Below are 15,685 nucleotides of genomic sequence, written 5' to 3'. Positions count from 1 at the left end.
TGGTCAAAAGGGCAGACCAGCAGCAGATGGAATTTAATCCTGAAAAGTATGAGGTGATACTCTTTGGAAAAACGAACAAGAGAGTACTCAACAAATGACACGATACTAGAAAGCCTAGAGGAACTTCGGGATCTCAGGGTGCTTGTCCACTCGTCCCCGAAGGTGACAGGGCAGTGACAGTTAAGGTTACATACAAGACACTTGCCTTCATCAAAGTATTGGGCCTAGGAAACTCCCCTAAACAACTTCTGCAAAGATGACTGACCTCCAAAAACTACAACCATCTTCCTCTGTGCAAGATATGACTCCAACCACTGGACAGTTTTCCACCGGATTCCTATTGACTCCAGTTTTGCTGGGGGGTTTTTGATGCCACACTGTCAATTGCAGCCTTAGAAATGTGTTCATATATTCAAGGTTTGATGCATTTTCCACTGCCCCAACGACCCCCTCTCCATCCTCAAGTCAAACGTGGGGATATTCACTGATGACTACTATTTTGGACACCATTCGCTCCTCCTCAGATACTGAAGCTGACCATATCCAAATGAAGCAAGACATGGATAATATCCAGATTTGCATTGACAAGTATCAAGTAACATTAGGGTCACACTTGAAATGTCGTCGACTTCACCTCTTGATGCTGCCTGCCTTACTGTGTTCTTCTAGCCTCCTGCTTGTCTACCTTGGATTCCAGTATTTGCAGTTTTTATCTCCTACAAGATAACTTACCTTTGAATGTCAAGGGGCAATGCTTATTACCATCATAAACAAACTATTAATATCCTTTGAGGTGGGAGGCAAGGGTGGTAAGGGGAGGAGTGTGAGTTTTAATAATTGACCCAAAACTGAATTGGACTAGCCACATAAATGCAGCAACACTGTTGGCACATTGAGAATAATATCTCAGACCATTCTCTGCACTAAATGCCTGGGTTCAAGTCTCACCTGTTCTTAAGGTGTATCATAACATAATTTTAAAAAAGTCACACTACACCAAGTTATAATCCAACAAGTTTATTTGGATGTACAATCTTTCAGAGCGCTGCTCCTTTGTCAGGTATCCAGTGGAGTAGGATCATAGGACACAATTTATAGCAGAAATTTTTTTTTGCTATAAATTTTGTGTTCTATGATCCTACTCCACTAGCTACTTGATGAAGAAGCAGAGCTCCAAAACCTTGCACTTCCAAATAAACCCTTTGGACTACAACCTGGTGACATGTGATTTTTAAACTTTGTCCACCCCAGTCCAACAACAGCACATCATGGCTAACATAGCTGAAGAGGTTGATTTGAAAAAAAAATCTTTGAAGTCTGTTGCTCCAACAGCAGGCTAGGAATCTTACAGTGAGGAACTCACCTCCTGAATTCCCAAAGCCTATCCAGTATCTACATGGCACAAGTCAGGAGTGTGAGGGGATAATCCCGATTTGCCTTGATGAGTGCAGGTCCAAGTTTCCACTCAGAAAGCTTGACATTATCCAGGACAAAGCAGCCCACTTGATTAGCACCACATCCACTCCCTCCACCACCAATTCTCACAGTGACAGGAGAACATACCATCCATGTGATGCACTGCAGGAATTTGCGAAGGCTCCTCAGGCAGCAAATCCATGATCACTGCTAGCTAAAAAGGTCAAGGGCAGCAAATACACAATAACATCATCTGCAAGTTCCCCTGCAATCCATCCTAACTTAGAAACCTGTCTCGGTTTCTTTGGTGTCACCAGGTCAAAACCTGGAACATCTCTTCCGCCCCCCCCCTGCCAACAGCACTATGGGTATATCTACAACAAATTGACTGTGGCAGCTCAAGATGGTAGTTCACCACCACCTTCGCAAGGGATGGGCAATAAATGCTGGCCCAGTCAGTGAAGCTCACATCCCACGAATGAGGGGGAAGAAACATCACAGACCACATTCCCATTTATTTATTGCACAGGGCTTGTTGTGTTTCCCCCCAACCCCCCCTCCTCAAATGCCACAACAGCAAATACACTTGGAGATTCTGAAAGTGACCAACGACTGACAAAAGCCCGCCCCCGCAATATCCGAGATCTACCGGGTGGCAATTACAAAGCAGGACGACAGCAGAGACCAGTGCAGCACGGCGGAGATAAGCATCCAACAACCGGCCCAGCAACTGCACCACGAGGAGAAGTCCACGAGAGCGGGGGCACACACAATCTCAACGCTGTTGCACACAGAAAAGTGCACCATTATCTGATGCTGCCGTGTGAATCATTCATCCTGACTGCCGGGGCCTCATTAAGCGGGGAATCTTTCCTAAATGTCCCCCCCCCCCTCTCTCTCAAACCCGCACCTGAATCGATCAGCGACATTCAGTAATGACCTGCGTCACTGACTCCCCACCCCCTACCCCCAGGCTCGTGCCGCCCCCAAACCGTTAACGGTAATCGCTCCGAGAAAGAGCAGCCTCCCCTCCCCGCAAATATCACCTTCAGAAATGACTTTTAGTAGTTCGCTCTCCTCCGCTGTCACGTCTCCTTTCTTGGGAGGAGCCATGCTTCTCTCTTCGATGGCGCTCGCTGTCTAAAAGGGAAGGTTATAAAACACCGCACGCACACACTCTCTCTCTCACACCCTCCCCCTGGCCGTCAGCAGCGACTCTGATCACTGCCAGGCGGCGGGGCCCCACTCCAGACAAAATGACCGCAACCTGGAGCAAACCGACTGCCTGGAGAGGAGTCTCTGATTGTTCCAACCAAACACTGAGATCAACTTTCACTTAACAGTCAGAGGTTTCAGCGTATATAGATATATAAAAATATTTGAACATGTCGCGCGATCCTCAGAGACCAGAACACTTAAGACCAACGCACGTTTTGTTTTGTTTTGTTTTTCGTCCTCCCCTCCATGATGAGGTGGTAGCGCCTATAGTGTTTCAGCGCCCTCTTCCGCCAGCCCGGCCTTCCGCGCATGCGCATTAGCTCCGATCAGGCTGTATTGTTCAGAGCGTTGTGGAACGTTGAGCTGGCCGGTTGGAACGCGGAGTAACAATCGATTAGCTCGCCCGCTTGGATTGTGTCCCCAGTACAGAGCAGGCTAATAGGAGCAAGTGCAGCTAACCCGAGCAGGTAAAGTACGGGCGGAGAGGGAGAGCGGGGCGTGGAGTGGAGGGGAATTGAGAGAAGAGGACAGCCCTCATTTGGAGATTCGGAACTTCACGATTTGGGGAGGTGGGGGATGGATTCGCGGGAGCCGATGTTTGTAATCATAATCATAAGTAATGCTCATGTTGTGTATAACTCTGTGTGGCAAAAAGATACAACAGTGAGAAGATTCGAACGAGTGTTCTCTAAAATATCGCTGGGGACAGAAAAATCAGGCTTCAGGGAGCTTTCGAATCATAGTTAAATTGTACCAAATTGTTCAAATTATATTGAAAAGAGGCTATACTTTGTAGTCTTTAAATCTTGGTGCTAGACTAGCTAGGGCGCACGTTTGCATTAACAGAACGGGTAAGCAGATACCAAAATGTATTTTCATTGTTTGATAATAGAACAAATTATGTTTTTGACATCGTTTGTGTATTTTAAAGATAATATCTCGCTGATGTCACGTACCTGTAATGAGAACATCGGTTTATTATTTCTAATGTCTATTAAGTTGCTGTACATGCCCCAACAGATACATTAATGTAATTTGATGGTAGCGTGGTTTTGAGTGAATGTCAATTAGGGAGGTACTATTCGCTGCTTGCAGATTAAGTCGATACATGAAAATGCAGTGAGATTGTCATTCTGTGGAATATTTTTCTACACTTCAGTTGAGTCAAGGCATATGGTAGTTTTAGTGGCATCGAATGACCTCGATACACTTGTAACTACGATTGACTTTATAAATCACAGATGTCTTCCATTTTCTCGGTGCTTGATGCAACATTTCTCCCCAGAGACAGTTGAGCTCATAGTCCCTTTTATCTTCTCTCTCTGAGTTTATGACGAATGTAGATTTATCCCGAATTGGAAATATATTCAATGATTATTACCAGTCACAAATTGGGCAAGTAGACAATTGGATATAATGCGATGTAAATCAATTTTGGGCGTAACGCTGCCAATCTTTTAATGCGGTTGCACCGAATGTGCAAATGAGTGCCAATTTATCAATTATTAATACGGTGTTTAAATAAAGGCATATTTTAACAGATATTTTAATATAGAAATAGATATTTTAATATAGACTTCAGTAATAAGCATTCGATTTGAATACTAGGATTGATAGAAATTAATTTTTAACAGTGAAGAGTTAACGTATGTATACGATTGTCTATCTATATGTGCTCTTAAGACATTTAAGTTAATTGCTTTGTAGAGGAAAAAGTTAGATCACTCCAAACCATTCTAGCTGTATTTTGCTAGCCTGTTTGTGATAAATTAATGTTGACTTCATTGTGCCAGATGGACAGCAGTGAATCGTGCACTTGAACTGCAGCAACTGTGTGTAATGAAAATTGATCACAATTTTTAGAACTGAAACATCATTGTTTGCTGATCACATGTGAATTGTATTTGAGCTCACTTGAACTCAACTAACCAATCGTGAAAATATCAGATCGTGAAAAGCAACACGTTGATGTAATTAAAAATAACTGCCAAAGAATGACTATGGCACAGAAGACCATTCGACTCATTGTGTTTGTACCAACTCTGCAAGGGCAACTCACCTGGTTGTGCTGTCCTACTATTTCCCTTTAGCCCTGAAATATTCTCCTTCCTAATAATTGTCCAATTCCCTTTTAATTGCCACAAATGTATCTGTCTCTGCAATACTGTCAGGCAATGCATTTCAGATCTTGGCATTTGCTGTGTAAAAATGTTTTTCTTCATCTCTCTGCTTTTTTTTCGAGATTAAATGTGACTTCTGGTTCATAATCTTTCTCCCAGCTTTGCTCAGACCCCTTAGATTTTAGAATACTTTAATTAAACCACACTTAAACTTCTCTGTCTACTAGATGAACATCCACAGCTTTGCAAATCTATCCATTTGACTGAAGTTCTTCACTTCTTGTAAATGAATTTATTCTAAAATTAGTATCTGAAGTCATTCTTGTTCTAGGCTCAAGTAGAATTTAGTAAATTTAGTTGCAAAGTTAACATCATAACAACATGAAATAATAGAAGCAACAGTTCTTAAACCGTCCTGGCTATTAAGGGCCGTGATGATGATACATGCTGCTGCCAAAGTTGGAAAGAGCAGGAGGGAGGGCAAGTTAACATAAGAATTCATTGTTGCTTTCTCTTAGACTTTATAAGTCTGAAGTCTCGGTGGCTCAGTGGTTAGCACTGTTGCTTCACAATGTGAGGGACTAGGGTTTGATTCCACTAGCTGCATACTGTGTAGAGTTTCACTGTTCTTTCTGTGTCTGCGTGGATTTCCTCCAGGTGTTCAGGTTTTCTCTCTGTCCAAAGATGTACAGGTTAGGTGGATTGGCCATGCTAAATTGTCCAGGTATCGAGCCATCTGGAGGCTAGGTGGATTAGCCATGGGAAATGTAGGATTACAGGGATTGGATAGAGTGGCGGGTCTGGGCAGGATGCCCTTCAGAGAGTTGGGTGAACTTGGTAGGTTGAATGGCCTGCTTCACACAGTTGAGATTCGAGGTCAGATGAGCAGGAGCTTCAGTTTTGAGATTTGAGGAAGATGGGGGGTGGGGGGGGGGAAGAGACTGTGACTATGTTCTCATGTAGGGGAGAAACCTTCTGTGGGCAATTATATGCATTTAATGTTTAGGAAAATCCAGCCAAGTTTAGAGGTGTAGTACCTATCGTATGAATGTGGGGCGTGAGGAAAAAAGAGGTCAGAGCATTTGGACTTTTTTTTTGTTCTCCACCTAGGAGTATGTATGAGATGCTAGTATAGACTTTCCATTTATTAGAATTGTATTTAAATCATGGGGAGATTTAAAAGATCGGTAAGTTCTTCTCCAAGCCACGCCTTATCCTGACTTGGAAAAATATGTTGATGTTCCTTCAGTGTCGCTGATCAGAATCCTGGAATTTCCTCCCTCATGGCATTATGGTTCTACTTACAGAACAGACTGCACTAATTCAAGAAGGCAGATCAGCATTATCTTCTATAGGGCAGCCAAGGATGAGGAAAAATTGCTGGCCCAGCTAATGAATGTCTACACACAATGCATGTTTAAAACAAAATCTGTAAAAATAATTGTTTTCCACGAAGGGGCAAAAGGAAACTTCTTGGCAACAGTCAAGAAGTATTTCTGGGAACATGAGTTGCTTTTTAAGATCAAAGAAAACCGTGAGTTGACAACAAAAAATGTAAAACATTTGAGAGCACTTCAGAGGTTCAATGGGTAAGTTTATTACGGTATTTGCCAAGTACGGACAATACAAAGTAGGAAACTCCAGAGTTTGCTTTGTGGATAATGAGATAACTAATTGCAACTGGTGGAATTGGAAAGCTTGCTTGGTCTTAGAACTCTTGAGTTAGTCAGGTGAAAGTAATTAGTCTGGAGTTGCAGATTGCTGTTATTTGATTCTTGCTGAAAAGTGCAATCGAGACTAATAGCTGAGGCGAATGTAATCACACTCAGTTTACAATGCCTTCTATGGGTCATGTAACATTTTAATAATACAATCTGTGTTTTTACATGAAGGTTGGCCATCTGGGTGAGATACTTAAAAAATGCAGGAATATCTGTGTAGCGGTGCTACAGATGAATATTGTCTGGAACTGGGTGGGGCTGGGATTGTGGTTGTCATAAAGTGCAGGAGAAATATTGAAATTTGTTTTGGCAATTGGAGCCTATCTTGCCATGAAGACCTTAGTGATAAGTCATGAATTTTCTACGTTGTGAATGGCATGTATTATTCTGTTGTATCTAGTTTTTTTTCCGATGATTCTGTGTCCCACTTCCTTTGGGGGAGAGCATGTTGTGGCTAAATGGTTAATTACGAGACCTGATACTGCTGAAAGTGTTTCAGTTTATCCCATTTATGATGTCATTTTGTTTTGCAGCAGAGTATATAGTGTAATACTATGTATATGATATGACAGCTGCAGAATAAAAATAGCGAATGAGTGGAGCAGAAAATTGAAGATAATCTTACAGTAAATGACAGCTTTTCTGTACTAAAATATGGAGAGAAAAACAAAATCATATTTTTTTGATTATAATCTGAATTTTTGAAAAGTAATACATTGAAGAGCTTTGGCATGTAGTAGTTTTGGTACCACAAAAAGGTATCTTTGAACTTTTCAACCCCTGAGGCAATGTGGAGAAAATTCATTTGAACCGAGTGCTAACTTGCATTTGGAAACTGGGAAATCAGTATTGATTTCTACTTGTATATAGACGTATATAAAGACAAGTCAAGGAACTATAGACCAGTGAGCCTGACCTCAGTGGTGCGCAAGTTGTTGGAGGGAATCCTGAAGGACAGGATGTACATATATTTGCAAAGGCAAGGACTGATTAGGAATAGTCATTATGGCTTTGTGCATGGGAAATCATGTCTCACAAACTTGATTGAGTTTTTTGAAGAAGTAACAAAGAGGATTGTTGAGGGCAGAGCAGTAGATGTGATCTATATGGACTTCAGTAAGGTGTTCGACAAGATTCCCCATGGGAGACTGATTAGCAAGGTTAGATCTCATGGAATACAGGGAGAACTAGCCATTTGGATACAGAACTGGCTCAAAGGTAGAAGACAGAGGTGGAGGGTTGTTTTTCAGACTGGAGGCTGGTGACCGTGGAGTGCCACAAGGATCGGTGCTGGGCCCTCTACTTTTTGTTATTTACATAAACGATTTGGATGCAAGCATAAGAGGTACAGTTAGTAAGTTTGCAGATGACACCAAAATTGGAGGTGTAGTGGACAGCAAAGAGGGTTACCTCAGATTACAACAGGATTTGGACCAGATAGGCCGATGGGCTAAGAAGTCGCAGATGGAGTTTAATTCAGATAAATGTGAGGTGCTGCATTTTGGAAAAGCAAATGTTAGCAGGACTTATACACTTAATGGTAAGGTCCTAGGGAGTGTTGCTGGACAAAGAGACCTTGGAGTGCAGGTTCATAGCTCCTTGAAAGTGGAGTCACACGTAGATAGGATAGTGAAGAAGGCGTTTGGTATGCTTTTCTTTATTGGTCAGAATATTGAGTACAGAAGTTGGGAGGTCATGTTGCGGCTGTAGAGGACATTGGTTAGGCCACTGTTGGAATATTGTGTGCAATTCTGGTCTCCTTCCTATTGGAAAGATGTTGTGAAACTTGAAAGGGTTCAGAAAAGATTTACAAGGATGTTGCCAGGGTTTGAGGATTTGAGCTATAGGGAGAGGCTGAACAGGCTGGGGCTGTTTTCCCTGGAGCGTCGGAGGCTGAGGGGTGACCTTATACGGGTTTACAAAATTATGAGGGGCATGGAGAGGGTAAATAGGCAAAGTCTTTTCCCTGGGGTCGGGGAGTCCAGAACTAGAGGGCATAGGTTTCGGGTGAGAGGGGAAAGATATAAAAGAGACCTAAGGGGCAACTTTTTCACGGAGAGGGCGGTATGTGTATGGAATGAGCTGCCAGAGGAAGTGGTGGAAGCTGGTACAATTGCAAGATTTAAAAGGCATTTGGATGGGTATATGAAATGGAAGGGTTTGGAGGGATATGGGCTGGGTGCTGGCAGGTGGGACTAGATTGGGTTGGGATATCTGGTCGGCATGGATAGGTTGGACCGAAGGGTCTGTTTCCATGCTGTACATCTGACTCTATAGGTACTATATTTTAAATTTTCTGGTTGATTTAAGAAAGTTGATAGAGATGGCGATAGAACTGGTCAGCAGCCTGGAAACAAAGAATAGGGGCAAAACTGTTGTCTTTCAAATGGCTGGTGGAATCAATGCTTGGACCTCAGCTGTTTGCAATATACATCAATTACTTGGATGAGGGTAGTAAATGTAATATTTGCAAATTTTCATACACCAAAAAACCAGGTGGGAGCATGAGCTATGAGGAGGATGCAGCGATGCCTTGCTGACTGGATAAATTGAGTTAGTGAACAAATGCAGGGTAGATGAAGTATAATGTGAATAAATATGAAGTGGTTCACTTTGTGAGCAAAATGTGCAGTTTTGGTCTCATTATCTGTGGAAGGATGTTCTGGCTATGGAGGGAGTGCAACAATGATTTACCAGACTAATGCCTGGCATAGCAGAACTGACATATGATTGGTTATCATCTTATTTACTGAAGTTTAGAATAATCAGGAGGGAATCTCAGAGGTGGTGCTGGAAAAGCACAGCAGTTTAACCGCATCCGAGGAGCAGGTGAATCAACAATTCAGGCAGAAGCCCTTCATCCAGGACTGATGAAGAGCTTTTGCCCAAAACCTCGACTCTCCTGTTCCTCAGATGCTGCCTGACCTGCTGTGCTTTTCCAGCACCCCACACTCGGCTCTAATCTCCAGCACCTGCAGTCCTCACTTTCACCTAGGGAATCTCAGCACCTAAAATTCTAATAACACTAGACAAGGTAAACACAGGAAGGATGTCCCTAATGAATAGGGAGTGCAGAACCAGGGGTTGCAGTCAAGGTTATGTCATAATCTATTTAGGACTGACATGAGGATAAACTTCATTGAGAGTGGTGAGCCTGTGAAATTCTGACACAAAAGAGGCAAAAGGTTGAATGTTTTCAAGGAGTTAGAAATGATCCTTATGGCTAACAAGGTCAAAGGGTAGGTGGAAAAAATGAGAATAAAAGACTGAGTTGGGTCATCAGCCGTGAATGGTGGACTAGAATCGAAAGGCTGAATAGCTCATTTCTACTCCTATTTTCTATGCTTCTAAAATACATATTAGTGCATTTTCTAGCAAATTTTCAAGTACTGGATGTAAATAGCTGAATTCTTGAAGAATATCTTGATATTTGAGAGTTCGTTCACCTTAATATTTAGAAAAGACAGGTAAAAACAATGACTGCAGATGCTGGAAACCAGATTCTGGATTAGTGGTGCTAGAAGAGCACAGCAGTTCAGGAAGCATCCGAGGAGCAGTAAAATCGATGTTTCGGGCAAAAGCCCTTCATCAGGAATAAAGGCAGAGAACGTGAAGCGTGGAGAGATAAGCTAGAGGAGGGTGGGGGTGGGGTGAAAGTAGCATAGAGTACAATGGGTGAGTGCGGGAGGGGATGAAGGTGATAGGTTGGAGGTGATGAGAGGGTGGAGTGGATAGGTGGAAAAGAAGATAGGCAGGTAGGACAAGTCATGGGGACAGGGCTGAGCTGGAAGTTTGGAACTAGGGTGAGGTCGGGGAAAGGGGAAATGAGGAAACTGTTGAAGTCCACATTGATGCCCTGGGGTTGAAGTGTTCCGAGGCGGAAGATGAGGTGTTCTTCCTCCAGGCGTCTGGTGGTGAGGGAGTGGCGGTGAAGGAGGCCCAGGACCTCCATGTCCTCGGCAGAGTGGGAGGGGGAGTTGAAATGTTGGGCCACTGGGCGGTGGGGTTGATTGATGCGGGTGTCCCGGAGATGTTCCCCAAAGCGCTCTGTTAGGAGGTGTCTCATCTCCCCAATGTAGAGGCATTGGGAGCAACGGATACAATAAATGATATTTTTGGATGTGCAGGTAAAACTTTGGATGTGGAAGGCTCCTTTAGGGCCTTGGATGGAGGTGAGGGAGGAGGTGGGGGTGCAGGTTTTGCAGTTCCTGCGGTGGCAGAGGAAAGTGCCAGGATGGGAGGGTGGGTTGTAGGGGTGTGTGGACCTGACCAGGTAGTCATGGAGGGAACCGTCTTTGCGGAAGGTGAAAAGGGGTGGGGAGGGAAATATATCCCTGGTGGTGGGGTCTTTTTGGAGGTGGCGGAAATGTCGACGGATGATTTGGTTTATGCGAAAAGACATTCTAAGTGGAATATGAAACAGGATATAGCAATCAATTAACACTGGATTACCTGGATTTATATTCTCTCTTGCAGCTTGGGCTTGTGTCCCAGATTACTAAAATGACATCCTAATTGTCAGCATTGGCCAGTCTCTAAATCCATTTGGACTGTAGAAAGCCTCACACAGAAAAGAATGACTTAGCTGCTATTAATCCTGTTTGAGGAATGTCACTGGTTGTTTTCAGATGTTTCAGTAAAGTGGAATGTTTACTATGACAATGACAACATGTTTTCAACGGAATAAAACACACCATTGTGCCTTGCAGGAGCATTATAAAACACAACATGATACGTAACTGCATAACCAGCTTGTTTTTAAGGCGGTCTTAAGGAAGAGTTTTGGAAGGGAATTTTGGAGCTTAAGGTCTGGACAGCTGAAGGCACAGCCACCAGTCGTGCAATCAATTAATTTCAGAAATGCTTCAGTATTGTTGCAGTTTCTTGTCGAGCAATCAATCAGTCTATTCCCTATCCTATCGCTTTTTTAAAAAGAAAATCACATCTCCAGCTTCAAACCTTTAAATTTAGTTCCCTGGCCTTTGAATCTTCAGCTAATGGGAATAGTTTTTTTGTCTACCTCAAGTCAACCTATCATAATCTTGTACACCTCAATAAAATCTGCACTCAATCTCCTTTTGCTCTAAGGAGAGCTACATCTCGTGTGGCTTGGAATGAAAATCCCTCCTGGTGGGAATCATTCTGTCATGTCTCCAGTGCATATGAGCTTAAGAAGTATAGTTAGTAAGTTTGCAGATGTCAACAAAATTGGAGGTGTAGTGGACAGCGAAGAAGGTTACCTCAGATTACAATGGGATCTTGATCAGATGGGCCAATGGACTGAGGAGTGACAGATGGAGGTTAATTTAGATAAATGTGAGGTGCTGCATTTTGGAAAGGCAAATCAGGCAGGATTTATACACTTGATGGTAAGGTCCTGGGGAGTGCTGCTGTACAAACAGACCTTGGAGTGCAGGTTCATAGTTCCTTGAAAGTGGAAATTCAGGTTGATATGATAATGAAGAAGGTGTTTAGTATGCTTTCCTTTATGGATCAGAGCATTGAGTATAGGTGTTGGGAGGACATTTTGTAGCTGTACAGGACATTGGTTAGGCCACTGTTGGAATATTGTGTGCAATTCTAGTTTCCTTCCTATTGGAAGAATATAGTGAAACTTGAAAGGGTTCAGAAAAGATTTACAAGGATGTTGCCAGGATTGGAGGATTTGAGCTATAGGGAGAGGCTGAACAGGTTGGGTCTGTTTTCCCTGGAGCGTCTGAGGCTGAGGGGTGACCTTATAGAGGTTTATAAAATCATGAGAGGCATGGATATGATAAATAGACAAGATATTTTCTCTGGTGTTGGGGAGTCCAGAGCTAGAGGGCATAGGTTTAGGGTGAGAGGGGAAAGGTATAAAAGAGATCTTGGGCCAACTTTTTCACACAGAGGGTGGTGCGTGTATGGAATGAGCTGCCAGAGCAAGTGGTGGAGGCTGGTACAATTGCAACATTTAAGAGGTATCTGGATGGGTATATGAATAGGAAGGGTTTGGAGGGATATGGGCCAGGTGCTGGCAGGTGGGACTAGATTGGGTTGGGATATTTGGTCGGCATGGACAGGTTGGCCCAAAAGTTTGTTTCTGTGCTGTACATCTCTGACCTTCCCAGGGACTCATCCTTCTACTGTGGTGACCTGAACTAGATGCAATGCTCAGCTGTCACTAACTAGAGCATCATGAATACTGGACTTCTGTACTCAGTGCTTCTATTTATGAAGCTTTCAATTCCATATGTTCACGACACGTGGAAATATATATTCACATGAATTCCCAGGCCATTCTTTTCCTGTGTCATCCTTGGAACTCTGCCATTTAATTTTTAGGAGGTTAAAATTAAATGAGTACCATAATGTTAGAAAGGTGTAGGACCTGAAGATGATTATAAATATGGAGGGATGGCACCTTGGAGGTATTTTTTAAAATAAAAATCGGAGTTTAAATACTGCTGTCTTGCTTGACTCTGTGTGCAAGCATGGTGTGCCAGGTGAAGATTCTTTATTAGAAGTAATGACATGGTTAAGAGATTTGTATATCCTTCAGTTTATGGAGGAGGAGATGTAGGAGATCAACTAGAGAGCATTGAATTAGTCAAAGATAGATTGTGATGGAGTAATGTAACAGTTGACATGGATTGAGCTTCTAGCAGTAGGTAAGCTATGATCGTTTTAAGTTGGGTGGTGAAGGAGTTGGAAATAAGGTGGATTTATGGTATATATGTGATTGAGGGCTCAGATTTTAGTGAAATATGGCACCGAAGTAGAAAACTACTTGGTTCAATTGATGACAGCTGGAGGATGTGTTGGAGTTGGTAGATTGGGAACATGGTTTGGAATGGAGATGAAAGGTGATGGTGTCAGTTTATCCAATATTTAATTGGAGGAAATTTCAACTTGACCAGTATTGAATGTCGGATATGTAGTCTGACAATTTTGGCAATAGTGGCCGAGATGAGAGAGGTAAGACACAGCTGGATGATACCAGCATAGGTGTATGACTAGCAGTTGTTTTCATTTGAGTGACAGAAGGTAGATGAGAAATTGGGGTCTAAAGATAGATATAGAAGGTGGATGGTCTTTGAGGGATGGGTACTACACCAAATGCATTGGATAGGGATGAGGGAAAGGATCTGTTATTAATGATATTCTGGTTACTGTTTGGTAGATAAGAATAGAACCATATCAGAGTAGTCCCAGTTGGGAGATAGTAAAGGGGGAAGACTTGATCAAGCTTGTCAAAAACTTAAATTAAAATGAGGCAGAATAGTTAACCTTTGTCTCCGTCTCTCACAGGATGTGATTTGTAATTTTAATAAGTGTTTTAAGAGTTGTGGCATCAAAGATAGAAAATTACAGCGCAGTGCAGGCCCTTTGGCCCTCAATGTTGTGCCGACCTGTGAAAGCAATCTGAAGCTACTCTATTCTATTATCATCCATACATTTATCCAATGACAATTTAAATGCTCCGAAAGTTGACGAGTCTACAACTGTTGCAGGCGGGTCATTCCATGCCCTTACTACTCTGAATAAAAAAACCTACCTCTGCCATCTTTCCTATATCTATCACCCCTCAATTTAAAGCAAATTCAAGTACCCTCATGCTAGCCATCACCATCGAAGGGTGGACAGTGAGAGCCTTTTTTCCTATCTAATCATCTGATAATCTTGTATGTCTCAATTAAGTCACCTCTTAACCTCCTCTTTAACGAAAACAGCCTCTAGTCTCTGCGTCATTCCTCATAGGACCTTCCCTTCATACCAGGCAACATCTTGGTACATCTCCTCTGCAGTCTTTTTCTAATGCTTCAATTTCCTTCCTATAATGTGGTGACCAGAATTGTTTGCAATACTCAGAGTGTGGCCACACCAGAGTTTTGTCCAGATGCAACATAATCTAATGGCTCTGAAACACAATCCCTCTACTGAAAGAACCTAACACACCTTTTCACCGCCTTAACAAATCTATCAACCTGGGTGGTAACTTTGAGGGATCTGTGACATGGACACTGAGATCTCTCTGCTCATCTGCACTACCAAGAAGCCCAGTACTCTATTCCTGTTAGTCTTCCCAAAGTGAATCACCTCCCACTTTTCTGCATTAAACTCCGTTTGTCACCTCTCAGCCCAGCTTTGCAGCTTATCTGTACGCTATCCACAACTCCATTGACTTTAGTGTCAACCGCAAATTTACTAACCCATCCTTCTATGCCCTCAGCCAGATCACTTATAAAAATGACAAACAGCAGTGGCCCCTAAACAGATCCTTGCAGTACATCACTAGTAAATGAACTCTTGGATAAATGATTTCCATCAACAGATGTCTTCTTACAGCTAGTCAATTTCTGATCCAAACCACTAAATCACCCTCAATCTCATGCCTCCGTATTTTGTGCAATAGCCTACTGTGGAGAACCTTCTCAAACACCTTACTGAAATCCATATACATTACGTCAACCACTTTATCCTCATTTACCTGTTTCATCACCATCTCCAAGAAGTCAATAAGGTTTGTGAGGCTTCACAAAACAGTATTGAATATCCCTAATCAACTTCTTCCTGTCTAGATGATAAATCCTACCTCTTATGATCTTTTCCAACATGTTACCCACAACCGAAGTAAGGCTCACTGGTCTATAATTACCAGGGTTGTCTCTGCTCCCCTTGAACAAGGGGACAACATTTGCTATCCTCCAGTCTTCTGCTACTATTCCTGTAGACAATGATGACATAAAGATCAAAGCCAAAGGCTGCGCAATCTCCTCCCAAGCTTCTCAGAAAATTTTAGAATAAATCCCATCTGGCCCAGGGGACTTAGCAATTCTACAAAGTGTGAAAGTACCTAACACCACCTCCTTTTATGAACCTCAATCCTGTCTAGTCTAATACTCTAGCTGAAGCCTGATTGGTTTCAAACATCGAGTTTCAGGAAAAACGGGCATACGTTTGGAAGGTAACACCATACTCAAGACCTTTGACGAGGAAAGGGAAGTCAGAGGACGTCTAAGAGGACGTTTGTAGAGGTGATAGGCTTCAAAGATTATTTTGAGGAGGTAATAGGTGTGATGAGAGGACAGTAGCTGAAGAACCATTGTTTGTATCATTAAGATGGTGAATGGAGAAAGTTTGGTGATTAACAATTTAATAGGAGCAGGGAAGAGAGCAAGAGGTGGGACTTATGGGCTAGTTGAGCTTGGAGGGAGCAAGAGGTTAGATTGA

General features: G+C 42.6%; 2 protein-coding genes across 7 annotated transcripts in view; one reads left to right on the top strand and one right to left on the bottom strand.

Annotated features, from left to right (window-relative positions):
- ankmy2a (ankyrin repeat and MYND domain containing 2a) overlaps window positions 1-2,618 on the bottom strand; it is a 38,515-nt gene extending 35,897 nt beyond the window's left edge. For 3 of the 4 annotated variants that reach the window (XR_006311659.2, XM_043689816.2, XM_043689820.2), the window contains exon 1: window positions 2,463-2,618. Coding sequence is in view for 2 of the 4 variants with exons in the window: in XM_043689816.2 (XP_043545751.2) it covers window positions 2,463-2,529 (67 nt within the window). In the remaining 2 variants the exon portion in view is untranslated. The remainder of the gene's footprint in view (window positions 1-2,462) is intronic. The other variant, XM_043689818.2, reaches the window with a different exon arrangement.
- A 329-nt stretch (window positions 2,619-2,947) lies between these two features.
- Window positions 2,948-15,685, top strand: part of bzw2 (basic leucine zipper and W2 domains 2) — a 76,094-nt gene continuing 63,356 nt past the window's right edge. The window contains exon 1 of one of the 3 annotated variants that reach the window (XM_087987104.1): window positions 2,948-3,101. The gene's annotated coding sequence lies outside the window, so the exon portion shown is untranslated. Of the gene's footprint in view, window positions 3,102-3,461; window positions 3,486-15,685 lie in introns of those variants that run through there. The other 2 variants (XM_087987105.1, XM_087987106.1) reach the window with 2 other exon arrangements.

This window comes from Chiloscyllium plagiosum, unplaced genomic scaffold (genome assembly GCF_037043375.1).
Source record: "Chiloscyllium plagiosum isolate Xiang-an unplaced genomic scaffold, Cpla_swu_hap1 HiC_scaffold_5, whole genome shotgun sequence".
Classification (NCBI taxonomy): domain Eukaryota; kingdom Metazoa; phylum Chordata; class Chondrichthyes; order Orectolobiformes; family Hemiscylliidae; genus Chiloscyllium; species Chiloscyllium plagiosum.
The sequence above is the reverse complement of the archived record's forward strand: the minus strand, read 5'-3'. Positions and strand labels throughout refer to the sequence as shown.